Source organism: Sceloporus occidentalis, unplaced genomic scaffold (genome assembly GCF_023333645.1).
Source record: "Sceloporus occidentalis isolate IW3139 unplaced genomic scaffold, rSceOcc1.0.p SCAF_4, whole genome shotgun sequence".
NCBI classification, from domain to species: Eukaryota; Metazoa; Chordata; class Lepidosauria; order Squamata; family Phrynosomatidae; genus Sceloporus; species Sceloporus occidentalis.
The window spans coordinates 5,530,015-5,554,410 of record NW_028316984.1 but is presented as its reverse complement, the minus strand read 5'-3'; the positions used below and the strand labels follow the sequence as shown (position 1 = coordinate 5,554,410).

General features: G+C 40.5%; 1 protein-coding gene across 3 annotated transcripts in view; it reads left to right on the top strand.

The window, feature by feature from the left end:
* Positions 1 to 24,396, top strand: part of LOC149313459 (EF-hand domain-containing protein 1-like) — a 32,397-nt gene extending 8,001 nt beyond the window's left edge. For 2 of the 3 annotated variants that reach the window (XM_089519133.1, XM_089519132.1), the window contains 9 exons: positions 285 to 572; positions 4,024 to 4,173; positions 8,844 to 9,036; positions 9,722 to 9,942; positions 14,289 to 14,429; positions 15,994 to 16,207; positions 19,087 to 19,234; positions 20,681 to 20,894; positions 22,308 to 24,396. In XM_089519133.1, coding sequence (XP_089375259.1) covers positions 285 to 572; positions 4,024 to 4,173; positions 8,844 to 9,036; positions 9,722 to 9,942; positions 14,289 to 14,429; positions 15,994 to 16,207; positions 19,087 to 19,234; positions 20,681 to 20,894; positions 22,308 to 22,379 — 1,641 coding nt within the window. In that variant the 3' untranslated portion in view covers positions 22,380 to 24,396. The remainder of the gene's footprint in view (positions 1 to 284; positions 573 to 4,023; positions 4,174 to 8,843; positions 9,037 to 9,721; positions 9,943 to 14,288; positions 14,430 to 15,993; positions 16,208 to 19,086; positions 19,235 to 20,680; positions 20,895 to 22,307) is intronic. The other variant, XM_089519134.1, reaches the window with a different exon arrangement.

Genomic DNA, 24,396 nt, shown 5'->3' with positions numbered 1-24,396 from the left:
AGGAATGGGGCTTGTGCATGGCATGATGGCGCGCATCCCATTACTTTCAATGTCCCCTGAAAGCCGTGTATAATGCATCCGCATATAATGCGGGCGCATTGTACTTTGTTCTGCTGTTGAGTGGAGTTTCTTGCTTTTTCCATAAATAGCAAATCCTTTTTTAGGTCATATTGAATGAATGTAGCACATTCCCATCTACTCATGTTCTCACAGCAACATTCCTTTACATGAGGGCCCCTTACAATTCTGTAATTCAGGTTCTTCTGTCTGATCCTTGTTTGCAGGTGCTGAAGTTCGATGGTTACTTTCAAGAAGATGTCCCTATATCTACAGAAGAACATTTTCGCATCCGCCAAGTGGGCATATATTATTATTTAGAAGATGATAGCATGTCTGTCATGGAACCAATTGTGGAAAACTCTGGGATTCCTCAGGGCAAGTTCATAAAACGGCAGCGTTTACCCAAGAATGATCATGGAGACCATTATCACTGGAAAGATCTTAACCGAGGAATCGACATCACTATCTATGGCAGGACTTTCCGAATAGTTGATTGTGATGCATTTACACAGGTATTGTAACTTGATTACTAATTGCAGAATTACCTGGATACAAGATTTTTAAAAAAGATAAATTAACCTAAAATACTTTTAAGGCAGATCTGTTGAAATACATGTCCATTCTTAATGTCAAAAATGTTAATGTATTTCACAGGCTATAAGAAGACAATGATTTTTATTTCCATTTTATAGAAAATTCACTCAGTTTTTTCTATGGAATAGATAAAAAGTTACAGCCAGTCACAGCACTTGGTTGAGTCAACTTGCGGATACATGTTCTTTTACGTATTTTGAAATATTCATGAAAAACTTAGAATCATTGAGTTGGAAGAGACTCAAGGGCCATCAAGTCCTACTCCCTGCCATGCAGGAATATACAATCAAAGTACCTCCAACAAATGGCCACCCAGCCTCTGTTTAAAAACCTCCAAAGAAGGAGACACCACCACACTCCAAGCGAGTTTGTTGCACTGTGAAACAGCTCTTACTGTCAGTAAGTTCTTCCTAATGTTGAGGTGGAATCTCTTTTCCTGGAGCTTGCATCCATTGTTCTGGGTCCTAGTCTCTGGAGCAGCAGAAAACAAGCTTGTTCTAACCTCAATATGACATCCCTTCAAATATTTAAACAAGGCTATCATATAACCTCTTAACCTTTTCTTCTCCAGGCTAAACATACCCAGCTCCCTAAGTCTTTCCTCATAGAGCATAGTTTCCAAATCCTTCACCATTTTGGTTGCCCTTCAGCTTGCCTAAATATCCTTTTTGAATTGTTGTGTCCTGAACTGGATGCAGTATTCCAGGTGAGGCCTGCCAAAAGCAGAATACAGTGGTGCTATTACTTCCCTTGATCTAGACTCTATACTTCTATAGATACAGCCTAAAATCGCATTGGTGTTTTTAGCTGGCACATCACACTGTTGACTCATGTTCAACTTGTGGTCTACCAGGACTCCTAGATCCCTTTCACATGTACGATTTTCAAGCCAGGTTTCCCTCGTCTTATCTCTGTGCATTTCATTTTTTTCTGCCTAACTTTACATTTCTCCATGTTGAAATTCATTTTGTTAGTTTTGGCCTGGCTTTCTAATCTGTTAAGGTCATTTTGAATTTTGATCCTGTCCTCTGCAGCATTAGCTTTGTTGAAGGCCTTACTGAAATCTATTTATTTATTTATGTTATTTATACACTGACCTTCAGCCCTAAAGGCTTGGCTGCTGAGCCTCCTGGGAGGCCATAGGCTCTGCTGGATCTGGCCAAGCAGAACTAGGGCCTTGCTCAGGCTAAACTTCAGTTTCAGGCTCAGGTCCCAGTTGGAGGCTCAACCTCAGGTCCCAGTCAGAGTCCTCAACCTGGCTGGGCATGACACCAGGTGGTAATGGTTTGGGTCCTCTTTTTTCCCCTTTTTGAGGATGGGGACAACATTTCTCCTCCTCCAGTCTGTGGGGACTTCTCCTGTACTCCAGTAATTCTCAAAGATTATTGACAATGGCTGTGAGACTACTTCTGCCAGTTCTTTTAAAAGCCTTGGGTGTAGTTTATCTGGTCCTGGAAATTTGATTTCACTACATGGCAGGTGGGTTGAACTAGATGGCTCTTGTGGTCTCTTCCAACTCTATGATTCTGTGACCCCCTCAGCTGACCAGAGGTCTCCTGTTCTTTGAAATGAATCCACTTATTTCCTTTACTTCCTCTTATATCTGCATTTTCTTCGCAGGACAATTTGTTGCAACCACCTATTCTATTTCCTTTAAATTCACCTTTCGAACCCACCTTTTCTGGAAGGCCTCCTATTCCCATTTTTTTTTTTGTTGTAACTAAGTATAGATTGTCATGCCTCCAGAGCATCTTTGATGCTCTTGAGACATATATTTAGTTGAGATTATATAGGCTTTTCTGTGTATCAGTTTGGGAGGGGAAATAGAGATCTACAGCTTTAAGAAAGACAAGGATTGTGGGAAATCCCAGGGTCTTATGCTGTCTCCCTCTAGTTAGTTTCAGTGTGTAGTAAGATTTCAGCCAAGTCAGACCTGGAGAGAGTATTTTCCTTTGACAAAAAGATAAGTCCACAAAACAAGAAAGATAGGTGGGTTACAGACGGGCAGGGGAAGACATCTTGAAGGTGTCTTCCCCTGAATACGGAGCCTCCAGACCACCCGCCCCATGGGCGTGGCTAAGGTGGATGGGGCTTCCACACTGGGGGTAGTGAAGACGCCTCACCTGGGGCCGTTTCTTACCCGCAGCTTCCATACCGCTGCCTTGCAGGACGCTGCAAAGAGAGAGGCAGCTTCCGCACGGGCAGCCAAAAACGCGGCTTTTTTTTTCTTTTGCCGGCTGGCGAATGCACAGCTGCGCAGATGCGGCGGTCAGCACCGGTGGCAGAAAGCGTATGTGCACATTTAAAGCGCCCAGGCCCCTTTAAACTTTTTCCCCCGCCCTACCCAAGAACAAAGGTAGCCTCCTGCCAGCTGGTGATCAGCTGGTGTTGGCATCCTTGTCCGCTTGCATGTTGCCAGTGTCACCAGCATCATGGATGCCTCCTCTCCTTTGGTCCCCGTGCTCTTGCTGAATCTGCAATGCACAGCCATAGCTGTCGCCGCTGCCACCGCTGTCCCCCTGCCATCCCCCATCACCTCCCTTGTTCATATGTAAATATTTAAAGTGTTAGCGTTTTTTTATTGTTAGGTGAAAATGGCGCAGGAATGTGTGTAGGGGTTCACTTTAAATTCCAAACTTTCCACAGTTCTAGCAGCGCATGTGTACATGTTGCTCTAGGGTTAGGGTTGCGAGCATTAAAATAGAGTGCAGCTGTGCTGCAGCTTCCACATCTGCATGGCATCTGACGCTCTAATTAGAGCCTCGGTGCAAACTGCGCATGTTCCAGGACCCCGACTCATTATGCGACGCAGCAGACACGGAGCTTTTAAATGGGCAACTTAAATTAGTGGCGTAACAATTCTGGTGTACCGGTGCAGCAGCTTATATACGGAGATGCGCACGTACACCGCTTCTCAAAAAGAAGCGGGAAAAAGCGGCACCTTTTTAATGCCGCTTCTTCCCGCTTGGGGCGTGCAGGCGGCGCGTTCATGGCGGCATTCAGGTAAGGGCCGTCTAAAGGCTATACCTTCATGACGTCATGAGCACACCCCTTTTTGCCCGTCTGTAACCCGCCATAGTCCTCAGAAGAAAAAAGATAAGTCCACAGAAGAATAAAGATAGTCCTCAAAAGAAGAAAGATAGAATCCACCAAGAAGAGAACAGGGTATTTAGGAAGGACTATTGAGAAAAAGGAGATCAGTTTTGTGTTTTTTGTGTTATAACCAGTAAAGCTTTTGAAAACTTAAGAAATTTGTGGACAAGTCTTCTGTTCTGGCTGTGATCCCAAGAGGATCAGTTGTGTTTATTTTCTATAAAATACCATGGTGCTATATAAATGAATATTATTGATATGACTCTTTTTCTACAGACTTTTCTACAGAGCCAGGGAATTGAGTTGAACCCTCCTGAGAAAATGATTTTTGATCCTTACACAGAACTACGTAAGATGCCTTTACGCATGTATGTCACACCTTCAGATTTTGACCAGCTCAAACAATTTTTAGCCTTTGACAAAAAGGTATGTCTCAATTCTGTTGATTGTTTTAATGTGGGATACGAAGGTAGAGTGTTCCTACTGCCAGCACATCTCTGCTGGTGGAGGGGCCTTAAAGGAACAATAATAGGTATAGGTTAGGGTATGGGAACAAGGTCTTCATCATTTGTGTTACCCCAAGGTCTAGCCCTCTGCACCCTTCCACCATGTCAATAGCAAATTGATATCAGTGGGATGTTTAAATCATGTAGCCATGTGGGTTCTACAGTAGTGGAAATTGCCTTACCATATAAGGAAATCAGGAATGCTCATCATTCAGGAGTTCCAGAGCAACTCTCTCAGGTGTTTCAGAAGGATATCATGGTCAATGGTATCAAAAGCCGCTGAGAGGTCCAAAAGTACCAACAGGATCACACTTCTCCTGTTGATACCCAGACGAAGATCATCCACTAAGGTGACAATGGCAGTCTCAACTCTATATCCTGTCCTAAAGCCAGTTTGAAATGGATCCAGATAATCAGTTTCATTCAAGACTACTTGGAGTTGAAGGGCAACAGCCCTCTAAATCACTTTACTAAAAAACAGAAGATGTGAGACTAATTGTTCATGTCCAAGGGATCTAAGGAAGGCTTTTTCAGAAGCAGTCTTACTACTTCTTCCTTTAAACAGGATGGAACTTGGCCTTCCCAAAGAGATTCATTAATGATGTGTCTCAAAAATGTCATTATAACATCTCCACCTTGGACAACCAGCCATGAAGGGCATGGATCAAGAGGACATGTTGTCTTCTTCACATTACCAAGGAGCTTGTCTATGTCCTCGGTACTCACAGACCCAAACCAATCCACTATAATCTTATTCATGGAGTTGCCTCACCTGTCGCCTCTGCTATAATACCAGCATTCAAGTTGGATCTTCTTTGAGAGATTTTTATCTGCAAAATTATTATTTAATGTGTCACAGCAGGCTATTGTAGGATCTAATAATGGGTTCTGGAAGTTGGGTATCTGGGTTAGATCCCTTACCAGCTCTTCTGGATGGGAGTTCGCAGACGCAATATGTGCAAAGTAGAAAGATTTCTTCCATGCACGTATTGCCACTCTATAGGAATAAAGAAAATCCCTATGGCATGTCTTGTCAAATGAGAGTTGCGTTTTCCACCAATGGCACTCTAGTTGTTGTCCAGCCTGCTTCATATTTCTAAGATCTCTTGTATATCAAGGTTTACGATTGGGAGCGAGCTGGAAAGGATGCTTGGTAGCGATTGTGTCAATAGCCCTGGTGAGATCACTATTCCAGGTATTAACCAAGGCCTCAACAGAGTCACCAGTGCTACCAACCATTAAGCCCTATTGGTTTCATCAGCCTTCGTGGGCGGACCATTCTAATGAGTCCTCCACCATTGACAGGGTGAACAGTGGCCCTCAGTCCAACCTTGACCAGGAAATGATCCATCCATGAAAATGCAGTGATATTAATTACCCCCGCCCGTGGATGCACCTGTTCCATACTAAAGACCACATTAATGTGTAGGCCCAGAGACTAATTGGGATAGGCCCATGATTGTCATGTATACCATGAAATCCTCAGCTGCACCTGTTAGTTTTGTCGAACTGGACTCGAATGGAATGTTGAAGTTGCCCAGAACTAATAGCCTGGCTGACTCCAACACCAATTCTGAGACCAGTTGTGTCAACTCGGTTAGGGAGTCTGTTAGACAATGAGATGGACGGTATATCAACAGAATCCCCAAGCTATCCTTTGCCTTCAGGCTTAGGAAAATACACTTGATGTGGTCTGTTTTCCAGACAGGTATCCTGGTCAACGTAAAATTATTTTTATGGATCTAGGGCACTCCACTCCCTCATTTATTTCACCTTACCTGCTTGCTGACAGAATACCCGGCTGGTAGAGGCTGAGCCCAAAGTGTAACACAATCATCCTCCAGCCAGGTTTTTGTAAAGCATGCCAGGTTGGCTTCCTCTTCTAAAAGAAAGTAATGAATAATGTTTGTTTTGTTTTTAACTGACCTGGCATTGCACAGGAGCAAGGAAAGGTTCTGTAGTTGGATTGGTTCTCTCTCCAGCCCTCTTGGGGTAATGGGGTGAACAGAAGGCGGGTAACAGTAACAGTATTTCACCCTGTTATCGCCATATCTTCCTTTACCCTGCACAACATTAATTCCTGCTTCCTGATCACTGCTCACTATCCCTGATCACTGTCATCTACACCTGGTCATCCCCCACTGAAGACGTGCCCTCCTGTCAGAATAGGGACTCTGTCTCCAGTCACTCAATCTGTCAGTCTTGTGTTGAATAAGCAGAACTTTATTGAAGGAACCAGGGTCAGCAATCCACTCTATTCGGCATTTAAGCTGAGACTGCCCAACCCAACATCACATCAGTAAGCAATTGGAAAGCTCCCCCCCCACCCCCTCAGCCAAAGCCTGTAAACCTCCCATAGTTCAATCTCCCTTAACCCCTAACACTCCAGGTTGGCAAACTAAACTCTCAAGGCTTCAACTGATAACAGTCACCTGGAGATACTTAGCTCCTACATGCTCAGTCAGCCAAACAGTTATAATTATAGTTGAGGTAACCCCCCCCCCCCAAACTATGTATGTGAACATCCAAGCATATAGCTTGCACATATAGATATACATGATTATCTGGTAGAATCCATGGACCCAATTTATAGCATCCATGGACCCTAACACCTCCCCATCTGTTCCCATCTCTCCCCATCTGTTCAGTCTCTTATTGCTATTGTATGCTGTTGTATTTTGGATACATCACATGGTAACATGACACACTGGAAAAGACAATAATGCTCAGTGAAGTTGAATGCAGTACAAAGAGAGGAAGGTAATTTTAAAGATAAATTCAATAAAGAAAGCTGTGGTGCTGGATATACAAGAAATGCTTAGAGGCTTCTCATTCTTAGGATTGCCATACACTGAAGTTTACTTGATGGCAAATATCAACTAAGTAGACAGACCCAAGCCTATTTGGAGGGAGAGGGGGACCTGAGGAACTGGGGAGGTATAAGCCAGCTGGAGACCACTGCATGCATTTTTGCTTTGGACTTTATTGCACTGCTTTCGGTGCCCCACTGGCTGGGGAGGCTGAGGCTATCCAATGTGAGATTAGGATGTTGGTCCAGAAATGGCTATAAACAAAAGCAATACTTGATCCGAATTATATACATTTTGTTTGGATTTTTCTTGCAGTTATTAAGAAGGGGAAATTATTGTATCAATCATTTAAAGGCATGAAAATTAAACAATAAAGTGGGGGGAAATAAACAAGACTGGAATTAGATTCAGAAATAAAGTGAAGATGACAGGAGAGTTTTTACCAGGAGTGTAAGATTTGTAAGTGGGTTTTGAGGAAGAGAAGCATCCCAGTGTGGTGTGATGGGTCAGTAGATTGATGACATCATTAGAATAAACTCCAAAGTAGCAAGACAAAAGTAATTACCGAGGGATGTCATTGTATCCTTTATTGGGTGTAAATAGTGAGACCAGGTCCTCCACAAGAGTTATATAATGGATCTAGTGATCAAAGAAAAGAAAATAAAGATTTTAAAGGACATTCCTCTTGAAATTTTGAAAAGAAGACAAGACTACAGATTTTTAACACAGGAGCTTATGAAGAGATCGATCCCCTACTCCTGGAAAATCATGTTGCGCAATATCAACCAGACAAAGCTTTGCAATGGTACGTGACTTGCAGTAAAAAAATTAATGAGTGACATCGTTGAAGCAACAATCTTGACAGGACCTTTCAAAGGTGAAGATGTCCTCATTCCTCGCATTCCTGTGAATCCAATGGATATGCCATTTCAATTTAAGAGATTGCAATTCCCAATTCGATTGGCGTTTGCAATCACCATCAACAAAGCTCAGGGCCAATCTTTAGAATTTTGCAATTTAGTTATAGACACAGATTGCTTCTCACATAGACAATTATATGTTGTGTGTTTTAGAGTCGGCAAATCAGGAAATCTCTATATCTACACAGACAATGGAACAACAAAAAATATTGTATACCCACAAGCATTGTGAAATTAAATATTTCAGAAACGTGTGCTTTCTCTTTTCTTTCTTTTCCATTTAACCAAACTAAGCCATAGCAAGGCGTGGCCGCCGGGTACAGCTAGATTTTAATATAATTTTATGTATGCCACCCTGAAATCACCTTGGCAAGAAAAGAAATGATAAAGATATTAAGTTACTAAATACAGCGGGGCCTTGTTATCCAGTGGACTTTGGTTCCAGGGTCACCCCATCCTCTGTGGACCCCAAAGGTTTGTGGATGAGCAAGTCTTATTACCTATAATGGTCTAGGGAAATGGTGTCACTTACTAAAAATAACAAAATCAAGATTTGCTTTTTGGAATTTAAAAATATTTTCAACCATGAATTATTGAATCTCTGGATGCAGAAGCTGTGGATAAGGAGGGCTGACTGTAAATATAAAAATTTAATACATCTTTATAAGTGTATAATGAACTGCCTTGGACTGGTTCAGATAATATGATATAGTTCTGTCTCCTCCAACCTGAAACATCTCTTCTGGATCTCATTCTTAGCCCAGCTACTCAATATTCTTTTGAATGGAGATCCTGTAGATTAAATTAATAACTTTATACGAGCAAAATGTGCTCTGTCACACTATGCTTTGGCTCCACAGGTCCTTCGTTTCTATGCCATGTGGGACGACACAGAGAACATGTTTGGTGAAAACCGTTGTTTTATCATCCACTATTATTTGGCGGATGATACAGTGGAAGTGCGGGAAGTCCATGAACGAAATGATGGCAGAGACCCTTTCCCAGTCCTGGTAAGACGCCAGCGCCTGCCCAAAAAATTTGTAGAGGACAAAGGTAAGATGAACCTTAACTCCTGCTCTTTGAGGATGGAATATATGCAGGGTTAATGCATATAATGATATGTAAGTGCATGTAGATATACAGTATGAATCCTGTTAAACATTGTCATGACAGGGACACTTGGATATGGAATCAAACCTATGACAGGCAATAAGAACAGAAGAGATTAAGATCAAATTATCAATTATGCCACTATAATATTCCATTCTAATCACTGTATTATATTCAAAGACACAATTGTGTTAGTCTGGAAAATCAGTACGCAAAGGGATCTTGTAGCACCTTTGAGACCACCTGAAAGAAAGACTATGAAAGCTCATGCTACCAGCTTCTTTCTTTCTGTTAGTCTCAAAGGTGCTAAAAGATCCCCTTACACACACATGTTGTATACTACATCTCAACCTACTTTTATCCAAAAAGCTCCTGCTCTTTGTCTCAGTGCTGTATTTTTATTTTTATTTTTAATATCTTGCTAAATATTGTCTGATTATGCTCATTAGCCTACAAGAATTACGTTCAGAATCTAGGCATGCCATAATCAGTTTCTTTCTATTTAAAATGATTAGTCTTGTTAATATGTCACAGTTGTTCCTCAAAATGGACTCTATTTTTAACTGTTACTTCTGATATTTCTTCTGGAATTTACACAAATTTAATCAACATGTCTTCCTTCTACAAGGAACCTTCCCATCCTGTGTGCTTGAGATATCTGATCAGGAGGTCTTGGAATGGTTTACAGCGAAAGATTTTGCTGTAGGCAAATCCACCACTCTTCTTGGGCGCTCCTTTTTTATATATGATTGTGATGAGTTCACTCGGCAATTCTATCGGGACAAGTTTGGCATCACTAACTTCCAGCCAGTTGATATGAAGAAGCCACCACCAAAGGAAATCAAACAGGTAATGAATAGGGTCAAATGGTTGGGTATAGCAACTCTTGCATGCTGAGTCTCTCTAGGGCTTGTTTGTGGTAACTTCCTGGTTTTTTTTAACATGCCCTCTCACTTCCTTCAAGCACACCTCACTTTGGCGTGTTACAGACCACCCAAAACGGGTGGTCTGCCGGTGCCTTTATTTGCTGTGCGGAGGAGCCTCAGTGGCCAAACCGCGAGGCTCCTCCACGCCACTAAAAAGAAGCCCCCAAATGCCGCTTCTTGTTGCGGTGCTCTAATGACACCGCAAAGCGCCAATGGCGCACTCGCGACGTCATTAGCGCCGTGCAATGTGCGGACACTAGGCATCCGCAACGTCAAGATGGTAGCGCCCGTCTAGAACATGCATTCTCTTTCCTAACCCTAGTACGTCCTGGGGACATACTTTACGCCTGTGCGGAATGGGCCTTAGTTTCCAGTCTCCATTTTGTCTCCATGCGGTCAGCCTGTTTCTTTATAATGCTGGCAAGCCTTTTTTCTTCTAAATGTCTTTTTCAAGTAGCATGTGCATGTGTATGAGCTATGCACAAGATCTGTGAGTAAAACTATTTTATGTTACTTTAGATGAAGACGCTGTCTCTTTTACTAGGGCTGATACATGTGTTGGCTGCTCTCCTGCATCACATCTCAAATGAATAGATTTTCTTCCTATCTTCTTTCTTTATTGTACAGCTCTCACATCCATACATGGTAACAGGGAATACAATAGCTTGGATGATTCTCATTTTGTGCTCAGTTGTATATCGTTGTATTTTAGCCACCCTGTATGATAATACATAAGGTAATAAAATAGAACATGAGCATCACACATCAGAATTCTTCATCACCTCTGCAATTTATCCCAATTGACCCCACATATCTAACTCTCGACTGTATGGCTTTACATAAAAAACGTGCTGTGATAATAGATATTTTTGAATCTTGGCCACTCATGAAGTAAGAGATTCTGACATGGGTGTCCCAAAACATTGTTCTTTTGATATAGGGACCAAGATACTGATCTCTTTCCTGGTGGTACAGATTACATTTGAACAAAATATGAGCTAAATCCTCAATTTCTCAGACTCCACAGATACAGATTCGCTCATTGTATGGAATATCATTGAATCTTCCATACCTTACCATGGTGTCAAGCTGGTCAAATCTAACTCTAGTAAATGCCTCCCTCAGGTATTTTGTCATTTGTATTTTTAGATAATTTGCTCTTTGAAAAGAGCATTTAAATTGGCTCAGCCATTTTAAATTACCTACATTGCTAAGGGAGGCTATATCTTTTTGCGCTTTGATATCCAAGATTCTCTGTCTCACACCCTTTTTTGCTTGGTCATTCACTGTGCATGAATCAAAAAGACCACAGCTCTTTATAAAGTTTGTTATTTGCATAAACCAAGAGGACTGAAGATTGGATTGTGACTGTTCTAAGAGACTTAGGCGGGATACATACCGCCATTTAGTACGTATAGAATACGTACTAGGGTTAGGAAGGGGCGGTGCTTCCGCACCCCCCTAACCCTAGTACGTATCCTATACGTACAAGATGGCGGCGCCCCTTCCACATGGGCGCCGCCATCTTGACGTATTGGACGCTGAGCGTCCGTACGTGTCGCGGGCGTTGTGACGTAGCGAGTGCGCCCCTGGCGCCTCGCTACGTCGCAAACGCGACTCAAGAAGAAGCTCCATTTTGGAGCTTCTTTTTCGCTCTGCGCGGGAGTCGCGCCGTATGGAGGCTCCGGCTCCCCCGCGGACTAACCGGCGGCGGCGGCAGACCGCCGCAAAGCGGCGGTTTGTATCCCGCCATAGTCTTGGTATCTATCAGGCTCCATTTCATTGATTTTACCCCAGTAGTTAAACACTCCGATTTTGGCTTGTGAATGGATGGAATAGATTTCTAATTCAGCTCTAACAGCAGCCTCAGATGTCCTTTTATCTACCCCCAATACTTCTCAGATGCTGAGACTGTGCTAGTTCTACTGCTGAGATGGAATTTAGACCCCAAACTTCTGCCGAATATAAAAGCATAGGTGTAATCTTGGCTTTATATACATTGATTATTGGGATTAGGGAACCAGGGTATTTGTGAGCTTTTAGTTTAAATATGAGATTCAAATGTGCCTTTGCTCTAACTGAACTCTTTTGGTGATGACATGACCACGATCCGTTTTCTGAGAATGTTACACCAAGGTAAGAAATGGTCTTTACTTGATCTATTGGCTCACCCTCTAATTGCCATCTATGTTTCTGCGTTCGTTTACCAAATACCATTACATTTGACTTAGATTTGTTAATAGTTAAGGAATTGTTCTGGCAATAACAACTAAGTGTTTTTAACAGTCTCTGCATACCTACTTGCGAGTATGATAACAGTATCATGTCATCAGCATAAAGCAAGGTGTTACAAGGAGTATGTAGGACGGTAGGCATATGGATTGCAGAGTCTTTCATTGCAGATGGCAGGTCATTAATATATCAATTAAATAATAAGGGGGCTAATAAGCACCTTTGTCTTACCCCTTTTTATGTATCGATTTTATTTGTCAAAAACCCGTTTAAACCAAATCTCACTCTCAAACTAGTACCTGTATAAAGGGCTTACCTGCCATGGCAATAAAGGTGCAGTCTTAGTACATCATTGGTCCAAAAGAAAAGGTGGCAGGAGACATCTTAGACATGTCCTTTTTTTGGATTGGACAGATGGAAGATTGTCTGCTTTTGCAGGGGTAGTGGTGTAACACAAAGATCACTTCTTCATGAAGTTTGGTTTGGACATAGCAGACCTTACCAGCAGGATTGGGAGATTAAAATGGTATGCCTCCATAGATTTATGGAATCTGAAGGATTCCTGAATGCTCTGAGAAATTTCGTGGCTGACAGGGCAATTCTATCTAGGTCTTGGTCTCACTATGGAATGGTGAAATGGAATTGCCCATTGATGCACTTGTTCTTAAGCTCCCAGTCCAATGCTGTGGAGCCAGTAATCTACTTTAGTTTACAGAAGATGTATGAGCAATGCAGCAGGCTGGTCAAAGGCTAGTGTCTCTTTCTTTGTCTAACTCAATGAACATGTTTCATGGATTAAACAAGAAAGAGTTTATTGGAAAGATTTGCACAGTAGCACATCCTTTGCCAGATCTGAGTTCATAGAATCATAGAATGATAGAATAATAGAATTGGAAGAGACCGCAAGGGCCATCCAGGTCAACCCCCATTGCTATAGCAATCATTCCTTGCCCCTCCTGTGTGCTCTCAGTTAAACAGACTGATTTTTAACCCTTTAACCATTAGATTTAGTTAGCCTGAGCCAAGCCATAATATCAGAAAGCCAATTTGTTTTTCCTACCATATAACAACAATTTTAACCTTTAATTTTACACTTTATCTTATCCTTTTTTCTCAACAATATTTATGGAAGAATCCAAATGATACATTCTGGTTCTGACAATACCTTTTCTTGATGTAGCCTAAAATAGCCTTAAATTATCTGTTTTTAAAATGATAAATTATTTGATGTATTTTAACTTTTGTAATTATTTATTGCTTTAGGTTGATTTTATTATATGCTGTGCTGAAATCTTTGGCTAAGGGTTGAAATATATGTTTTTAATAAAATAAAATAAATAAAATTTCTGAACTAACTAACATTGGCACAACACAACAAGATTGCCTAAGCTTTAAGATTCTAAGCGGCACAGGGTGTGTGTGTTTCTCATTACTACCACAATAACAGATGTGTTTGATAACAGTACATGAGAGGGCTTTCTTGGTGAGTGCTCTGTCCAATATAAGGTTAAGCTAGCATTCTCTCTGTGCGTTTACAGCCGAGAAGCAAAATACATTTTTATTTATACAAGCCTTCTAACTGGGTCTTTTTAAATGGGGTATGCTAAATACAAGCTCTTAAAATTTTTAAACTGCTTTAAATTAATGTTTTAATTGTTTTAAAACTTTTTTATTACTATCCATGGCCAGAATTCTGTTGGGGATTTACTTTTTAAACAGACTTAAGTCTTCAGGAACTAGAATTGGGCAGTTCTGACTACAGAGTGCCAATGTACATCAGAACACTCCTTGAACTGTCCCTTTATGCATCTTTGCAATTCACTAACATCATTTTTAGTGCCTCTGTTTTGTAGGTAAGTATACATAAAGTTACATAATGCAGACCATGATAGAAAATTTTGGCCCTTGTTTTAAACTTCTATTTTGGTCAAACCTATACTGTAAACGTCTTTACTTATACTGTAAATCTGTTTTAAGATATGTATTAATAAAATAAATAATAAATATTCTTTCTTGTTGGCATCTTAAAATCTGTAGATAATCCCACCTTACAATGGTTATGGCTTCCTAGAGGACTCACTCCAGAACTGCTTCAGCCTGATTCCACAACCACCTAGGAAAAATATTGTTAAGATGCTAGAAAATGACCATAAAGTGTTGCGCTATGCAGTTATATTGGTGAGATATTTTGATGTGTGATGTACTTTCTGGAATGAAGGGTGAGTCTGGGGAAATGGATTTGTTCTCTGCATGATGTTAGCCTCCAGCAATAGTGTCCAAGCCTCTGTGATGGATGCAGAGTTACATGTACTGTAGCAGGAAAGTAGAGAAGATGGATTCTAAATATAAGAGTCTGCTTTTCAATTTAATCTCCTAATGCCTTTGAAACATAATGATTTAATGTGCTTCACTTGATGAAGCAGCTTAAATAACATCTGATACCTCATATATTGTTGGAAAAGCCATTTCATAGAATCATAGAATCATAAAGTTGGAAGAGACCACAAGGGCCATCCAGTTCAACCCCCTGTCATGCAGGAAATCACAATCAAAGCATCCCTGACAGATGGTCATCCAGTCTCTTTTTAAAGACCTCTAATGAAGGAGACTCCACTACACTCCAGGGGAGTGTGTTCCACTGTCGAACAGCCCTTACTGTCAGGAAGTTCCTCCTAATGTTGAGGGGGAATCTCTTTTCCTGTACCTTGCAACCATTATTCCAGGTCCTGTTCTCAGGAGCAGCAGAAAACAAGCTAGATCCTTCCTCAATATGACATTCCTTCAAATATTTAAACAGGGCTATCATATCACCTCTTAACCTTCTCTTCTCCAGGCTCCAGCTCCCTAAGTCATTCCTCATAGGGCATGGTTTCCAGACCCTTCACGATTTTAGTCACCCTCCTTTGGACACGCTCCAGTTTCTCCATATTTTTTGGGGATTGTGGAACTGGACACAATATTCCAGGTGGGGCCTGACCAAAGAATATACATCAGAATGATTATCCTCCTCAAAACAAAGCAGTGTATACTGTCTGAAACTGCATTCAGTTACATATTTGGTGGCTCATCTGATTAAAGTATCAGTTCTAATCCACCAGGTAATATGTATGTGTAAATTTGTTTCTATATGTCTACCTCATTAGAGGGTGGCTACGATTGCAGGGAGTGGGCCTTTAGCTTCTTCAGCTGCACTACCTCTTCCTGGCATCTGTTTTAAAGCATCTGATAGTATAGTTTCTTTCTGGGTGATCACTGGGTGCTACTGCTGCACATTAAAAGCCTAGAAATGAGATAAAGAACCCTACTGTACTGAGTTACAAATAAGAAGCCTAACAGCAGTTGTTTTTAAATTGGAATATAATTTGGACCACACAAGAAGGAGGCTTGCTCTTCCTAAAGACTGTGTAAAAGCTACTCTTCAATAACTTTCAATACATCTTAATTTTATTGGAATTCATGTCAGAAGGGTCAACTTTTGTTTTTATTTAATCATGCATGTGGCCCCAGATGCATGCAAGTCAACAGATGGTCTTCCTTAAACTCTGACAGTAACAAAAGCGGACTGCATATTCTCAGCATTAAATTCATAATTCATAAGAAAGCTTTCTATAGTTGCATTGTATTATGGACCATTTTGACACTAGGCCTCACTTTTTGTTGTTTAGGCTGATCCAGTTTCAGAACTGCTCTGCATTTTCAGCTTCTCATAAGCAGATATTCAGATAATTGCTTCTATCTACAGGAATCACCAATCCTTGAAGACAGCAAGCGTCGGTTTGTCCTCTCTTATTGCCTTGCTACTGATATGATCAGTATCTATGAACCACCTGTGCGTAATTCAGGAATTATTGGAGGCAAATACCTGGGGAAGACCAGAGTCCCCAAACCAGGGTCTTCAACAGAAAACCCTGTTTATTATGAACCATCTGACTTCACTATTGGAGCTATGGTGGAAGGTATGTAGAAAGTGGAAGGTAAATAGAAAGATGAAATATAAATATTTTAAATTAAATTTGATCTGGAAACAGCTCAGTCTTCACTATTTTAATTGGTAATTTTTATATAAGAAGATATTGTGTGTGCTTTCCCCAATAGTCAGCTAGAAAATTATTTAAATGAAAAAATATTTCATTAGTTAATATTTCTTTTTACAGAGAGACTTATCTTGATGAATGAATTATTTGGATAAAATTTATTAAATTCCCAGTGCTTTTATGAGTCACTGTGAAATAGCTTAAATCGAAGGAATTGTTTTTGTTCAATATTTTACCCAAATCTTAAGAGCGATCTTCAGACAAAATGATTGTTAAAGTCAGCATTCACTTTAAGTTTATTATGCCATAAAAAAGAATTCCATTCAAATACCTTCTAGTTACGAAAATCTTTATTTTCTGAAATTATTCACTCCTTCATCCAAACCAAACTGCATGCATAAAGCTATAATTTCAAATCTGGGAGTACCAGACCTCCTGTTTGTTTTTCATCTTGTACAGTGGACCCTTAGTACCCACTGGGTTTGGGTTCCAGGTGCCCCATAGATGACATATTCCTTACATATTCAAGTGTCATTAAATACAGTGGAATAGTAAAATGGTGTCTCTTATATAAAATGGCAAAGTCATGGTTTGCTTTTTGGAATTTAGAGTTTTAAAAAATATTTTCAAACTATGGAGCTTTGAATCTGAGCATTGAATCTATGAATACAGAGGGCCAATTGTAAAACTGTAAATCTTGTTCTGGATTTCTTCTTTTTCCATTTAAAACTTGAAATATCTTTTTGCTATTGTTTGAATGGGATATCATTTGTCAAAATAGGGATATCTGAAACAAAAAGAGCATTTTAGACAAAATGTTTATTTTAATAACAGAAATTCTTCCCAAAAATAATAGTTTAAATCTGCTCCATTTCTGCATATTTAATTTAATCTGATTCCATATTTTAAAATAATTATTTTGGAAAAAAAATTGTATTTACTGTCTGTCAGAGTAATACCTAAATATTGGGGGGAGGGGGTTCCAACTTAAAACCTGTCTTTTCCATCAATAAGCATTTATTTTCTTTTGCCAAATTCTTTGTCAACATAATTGTTTTTTCTCTCTTTATATTCAAAGCAGCCACTGCACAACAGTGCTTTAAAATTCACACCAGAGGGTCCATACCCTCTAATGAATTCTGTAGAGTAATCACTATATCATCAGCAAAATCTCTAATCTTTAAATGCACTTCTTTAATTTTAATTTCATTGGTGGTGTAACCTATCTTTCACTAACTTCTACAGAGATAAAGTGGTCTTAGTACCATACATTTCCTTCCTCCCTAAAGTTATCATTAAATTTCACTTGGAACAGAATATCATCTTGGCCATCTTCTGTTTTAACCCTGTAATTCCCAATGAGATGGGCATCTCCACTCATGCACCAGGCTCTAGTAGTCTGCATCTGTAGAACTAAAACAATCAAGTTCAAGGGACCCCAGAAGGGCCACTTGATGTCATCACAGATATTGTCTAAGTGGCTAGCCTCTTCTAACTGTTTGGACTATGAGATCACCATTGACTGTCAGAAGCAACACTGCAAGGGCAGAGGCATCTTCCATGGCCATCCTAGTCAAATCCTTGTGCTGTTGACAGTCCTTCCAGTCCTTTCTTCTGGTGTGCTGCAGCATACGAAAACTGAGATACAGAGCAGGAATGCTGACACATATTTGGTTAAAGGGAGGATAGGGTTACTGCCAAAATCACTCTGATTAACCCAAGCTACTCTGCACAGATACAAATCAGATCCATTTGTGTGACTTCACAGATTACCACTCAAAAGACAGATAAACAACCAGTGCTTTCATACTGGAGGCAACATGCTGCAGACTTTAGAGAATTATAGTGGTGGAAGGTACCATCTAGTCCAACCCTCTGCTAGTGTAGGAATCTACAGTTAAACATATGTAAGAAGTGGCCATTTAACTTCTCTTTGAAAGCCTTCAACAAAGGAGAGTCTACCACCTTCCAAGTTAGTCTCTTCTACTGTCAAAGAGCTCTTACCATCAGGAAGTTCAGTCAGCCTTCCTCTGCTTGCTCATCCCTCCTTCCCTCCTATTCTCATTTCCCATTGTGTATTGCATTGCTTGTTGGTACAGCCATAGTTGATTGCCTTAGAGTGAAAAACTCCAGTACAGACAGCAAGGGAAGCCATAATTGGGTAGGGGGAAAGCAGCATAGCAAACAAAAGTGCTGTCTTATTATTCCCCAGAAAAACCTCTTGTTTTTCTTTGAAAAAAATGTGCTTCACGTTCTGCTTTAATTTTTTGAAAAACACAAAATGTAAAATGTATAATGACTATTAATCAATGTATTAATATAATGAATGTCAGTATATTTACTATATTGAACACCAATAGCAATAGCAAGTACATTTCTATACCGCTTGTTAGTGAACCAGCTTGTTGGGGACAATAGGCTTACAGATTGTAAACCACTCGGTTTACAATCTGTAAGTCTATTGCCCCCAACAAGCTGGGTACTCATTTTACCGACCTATGAAAAGATGGAAGGCTGAGTCCACCTTGGAGCCCTCCAGGGTCGAACTTACAACGTTGTTGTTACAGGACCAGCATTTAACCACTGCGCTACCAGGGCTCACCAATGCTCCAATCCCTGGTGGTAGGTCTATTCTAGATTCTACATCATTTAACTTTGCGAAGCAAAGTAGACTACCAAGCTGCAGGATCATCTGAAAAAATTGATTCCTTGGAGTGTATGTTTGTTCTTCAGGGGACAAAAACCTGTTAGTGTCATGAACAGTATTTCTGATTATTATTTATCATCTCTCTTTCATCCAGTGTTTGGCCACAGGTTCATTATTGTAGATGCTGATGAATATGTCCTAAATTATATGGAAAGCAATTTGGGCAGCTTCCCAGCAGCACTTGTGGAATCTATGAGGAATCACTTTGCACCTCGCAAGGCAGCAAAAGAGGCACTAAAAAAGTGAGCTGTTAAAAAAAATATTCATCAAGATTTCTGCAAGAATTATTAGTTAACTTGAATTTCTTAACATGACATTGTCTCCATCTGCATTGCAGAAATAATGCAGTTTGACACCACTTTAATTGCCATAGGTAAATGTTATAGAATTTTGCGAGTTATAGTTTTGTGAGATATTTAGCCTAGTCTTTCAAACTGCTCTGGGGCCACAACAGACTACAAATCCCAGAGTTCCATAGGATGGTAACATGACAGTTAAAGCAATGACAGACTGCTATTGTGTCATGCAGACTAATTTCCCTCATTGTAGTGAAGGTACCATGACAAGCTCAAGCAACATAAAGGCTATGGCTTCTTTACCAATTTTGGGGCAGGAAAAAACAGGAGACAGCTATTGCCTTGTTTGTAGGTCTCAGAGAAAACATCTGGTTGGTTATAGTGAGAAATGCAATGCTGGATGAGATGGATGCAGTTTTAGGAGGGTGCGTCATCTTTTGTTCCTGTTCATATTTTAGTTACTCATTAATTCAGCTCATGTTCAGTCAGACTTAACAAAGATAAATCATCTCTAATCAATGTGTAAGAGAGTCCAATAAACATGTCATACATTCACATGCGTACAAAATGCACTAACCAGAAAATGGAAGAAAAATCAGAGTTTGCCTGTCTTTCGTAATAATAAATAAATCAGTTGCTGAAACAAAGTTAGCCAAAATTTGGTTGAGTTTGGGTTTTTTGTTTGTTTGTTTGTTTGTTTTGTTAGAAGCACCTGGTTTCATTAAAGTTTGAGTTGAACACTTGCAAGAGAGAGCCACGTGAGTTTTTTGCGAACCTTGCCATGGAAGCCCAAGGACACCTCCCCATGCAGACGTTCTGACAGACCAACTATCTGTTTTTCTTTCCATTTTTGGTTCCAAGTCAGGGGTTGTTATTAGTGAGGTGTGACAGTCCAGTTTGAGGAATGTTGAACTGGAACCAAAAATGGAAAGAAAAACAGATAGTTGGTCTGTCAGAATGTCTGCAATTTGATATAATATGTGATTTGTAGGGCTGGAAGGTTTATTTGGTAACCTTAATTAGTAAGTTGATAACTTATAGATGTAGCAAATTCATATTTGGTGGTGAATTTTAAACAGGTGGTGAGTTGGATCATGTGTGTGAACTTTGTTTTGCTTGTAATAGATTAAAATAAAAGGAAATCTTAAAATATGGCTTTAAAAAAAAGTAAATGTTCAATTATCAAATTGTAAGCAAGCAGGACCATCCCATACTTTTCAATCTGAGTGTTCTGCAGTCAAGGGGCCTGATAGACAGACTTACTGACTGACAGAGTACAAAGCCCTACAAAGTTCCTTCTGGTGGGATGGATCTGAATGCTTTAAGGAGCAACTACTTAGCTCAATTTTTAATTTTTTTAAAAAAAATTAAGAAGTCTTTGTCTCCATATAGGAGAACTTTACAAGAACCTGATACACAGGAGCTGGATGCATTAATTGAGCAGATACAAGAACATATGAGGCGACATAACTACTTGCCAGATAGTAGCATGCATGCCGCTTTCCTTGAGCAAGACAAAAATGATTCAGGGCTACTGAACAAAGTGGAGTTCTTAGCTCTCTGTGACCGTTTTAGAGTGCCTATTGATGATCCCATTTTTGGAAAGGTAAATAGTAATAGCAGCAGTATCACATCTTAATTCTATCAGAAAAGCTGTATCCATTATTTACGTAACTGTCTCCTTCACACACATTTTCTTGCATGTCTGTTTGAATCCAGTGGTTCTTCTGAGTCAATATATCTCATATCATGCTGAAAAACATATCCTCAAAGAATCACCAGGGCAGGTGCAGCTAATGTAGTTATCAGGGAAGATCAGGATGGTAATATAAAATAATAGCAAAGAACAAGAGAACATTGGTTTTTGAAAGCATTTGAGAGTAGATCTTGGATTCATGGAGAAACAAGAGCATTGTTCACTGTTAGTCTGTCCCACATTGCTGGTGACCTTCCCTAGACTGGGAACAGCTCCTTATTACTTTCAGAACTGTCATGTAACTACAAAAGTGAAGTTGGAACATGATTTAGAGCTTAGAAAAAGGGCCTTCAAGCAGAGCTAAATTCAAAACCCTCAAATAAGTTGCCAAAAAGAAGTAGTCTATGGACTGGAGGAAACTACTGTTCAAAGCAGTGCAAGACTGGACTGAATTTGAATTGGAGCTTTAGTGGAATGAATTAAGTTCAAGAGTGAAGCAAGGGATCAGCTGGGCTCCTTAGAACAATGCAAATCTAGATCTGTGTGTGGGAGAAGATGTCTCAGCCAACTCACTTTTCTGCGGCTCATACACCCACAGTTGTGTTCTTCCTGTCATTTCAGCACAAAGTAGGAGAGCTGGACTCCTGCTGCTATAAAAGTAAAGCCCAGTTTCTCTAGTTGCTTTTTTATTAATAGGGAAAGGGTGGTGATGCGGGGTGGCAGAAATGTCAGTATTTCAGAAGATGCATTCAATGCTGAATATGTTGCTTTCTCAATTGACTGGACACTCACCCCCATCCCATGAAGTCATTTTTGTGGGGGGTGGGGTGAGAGAGAAAGAGCATTTCATTAGTCACTTTTAGAACTCCTTCATATAGACATCTGAAGATAGAAAAATATGTCCTGGAATATGTAGTTCAGAAGTATATCCTAGCTGATATGCTAGGAACCCAACAGATCAGTTCATAAAAAGCTACTCATAGAAGGGAAAGAGAAGCAAACTGTTCCACCTCTTTAGAAGCAGAGGACAATCTCTTCTTCGTAGTAGTAGTAGTAGTAGTAGTTTCCTGCTTTCCCTCAAAATTGGGACTCAAAGTGACTTACAGTTTAAAAACATAGCACAATTAAAAACTTACAAAATTGACAATTAAAATGGAATTAAATAATTATGATAATAAAACAGATCATTTGTTTAAAAATAGAATACAATTCATCACCATGGTGGAAAAGCTATGCCTGTTTCTGCTAGAATGATAGCCAAAAGATTTTAATCCTAATTAAATGACAGCATTAATCGCTTGGCATCTTGTTTTTCTCTTCCAGCTTATCAACCTGTGTTCTCATGGGAAAGACCAGATAAGATATCCCAGCTTTCTGAAAGCTTTTCAATGCTGACTGCTCTGAAAAGATACAAAAAGTAGCAGGAACCATATTGATCAATGTGTATTAAAAGGTGGCCATTCTTGAGCATTTGTCTGATCTCTTGATACCTAGGCTCATCTAAACAATTTTCAGGCTGAGAGCAGCAGTCTGCCACTGGGCACCACAGTTCAGGTGAGGTGGCTACTTCAGGTTGCTAATGCTGAGATATCATGAAAGGTGGTAAAATTATTTATTGCTGTTGTAGTTTTACCACCAAGAAACGGAGCCTGTGGGATTTTCTGTCCTGGGTACCAAGTACAGTTGGACCTTTTTAGCTTGGGGATCTGTTCTGGACCCCTCCTCGCAGAGATAGGAAGAAATGCTTCCTGTTGTCAAGTCCTGTTGTCCCTAATCATAGAATCATAGAGTTGGAAGAGACCACAAGGGTCATCCAGTCCAATCCCCAGCCATGCAGGAACTCTCAATCAAAGCATACCCAACAGATGGCCATCCAACTTCTCCTTAAAGACCTCCAAAGGAGACTCCACCACACTCCGAGGAAGTGTGTTCCACTGTCGAATAGCCCTTACTGCCAGGAAGTTCCTCTTAATGTTGAGGTGAAATCTCTTTTCCTACAGCTTGCATCCATTGCTCCGGGTCCTGTTCTCTGGAGCAGCAGAAAACAAGCTTGCTCCCTCCTCAGTATGACATCCCTTCAAATATTTAAACAGGGCTATCATATCACCTCTTAACCTTCTCTTCTCCAGGTTAAACAGCTCCGTAAGTCGTTCCTCATTGGGCATGGTTTCCAGACCCTTCACCATTTTAGTCGCCCTCCTTTGGACTCACTCCAGTTTCTCAACATCCTTTTTGAATTGTGGTGCCCGAAACTGGATACAGTATCCCAAAGCAGAATAGAGTTGCACTATTACTTCCGTTGATCTAGACACTATACAATGGGCCCTCTCCTTATGCTGGGGATCCATTCGGATCTCCTCGCGTAAGGGAAAATCCGCCTATGCTCGAGCCCCATAGGAGATAATGGGGCACATACATGTGGCTGTGCGGCAACCTTGCGCCACAGGTGCGTGCACCATTGTTTTTCTCACGTGGCTTTCACGTAAGCTGGAAGCTGCATAAAATGTGCCCAATGTAAATGTAAATAAATGTACTTGTAATCATGGTGTGACGTGTGCGGCCACCATTTGGGACAGTGGGACTTGCCGTCCATGCATGCTCAAATTCACAGATGGCAAGTATATTTACTATATACTGATGAGGTCCCAGTGTAACTTGACTAGCATTCCTTTCTATGCCTATGCACTTTTACTTGGAGAGGGTGAGTGCTCTGGCAACAAAAGTCTTGTGGGTGGGATTTGCAGCAGACAGGGCATTGTGAATGAGCACCTTACATCATGTGATTGATTGCTTCGTGTTCTATGGGCTTTATAATCCCTTTTGGCACTCAAACCAGCACTCTTTCTATGGGTTTTATAGTCCATTTTTGCATCCAAACAAGCACTCTTTCTATGGGCTTTATAGTCCGCTTTTGCATCCAAACAAGCAGCGGCATCGGAAACAGCCACTTTTCCCCTCCTCGCCAGCATGTCTCCTTCCTATACACACATATGTAGCACAAGCATTCACACACATTCCACCAATCTAAAAGCACCAGCATTCACCCTATCTGTCAAAAAAAAAAAAAATGTTGCTTGCATAGTGAAGCGACCATTGCAACAGGGCAGGCATGTTCCACCCACTGTTCCGTCCACGTTAAAATGTGAATACATTCATTCCCCAGTAGCTCTCTGCCCTTTCCTCAGCGGCATCGGAAACAACCGCATTTCCCCCTCAGCAGCAACAGAAGCGGAGGGAGTACTGGAAGCAAATGGAACAAAATTGCAGTGCAGCATCATGGGAAATGTGGCACCTTGGAGGTTGTGGGCGGGTGTACCAGAAGCAAAGTCATTAGTTTCATTAGTTCTTGTGTTTGTTAATGCTATTGTATGAATGATTTCCCTGTTAGTCAATAAAATTAAATTGTACTTTG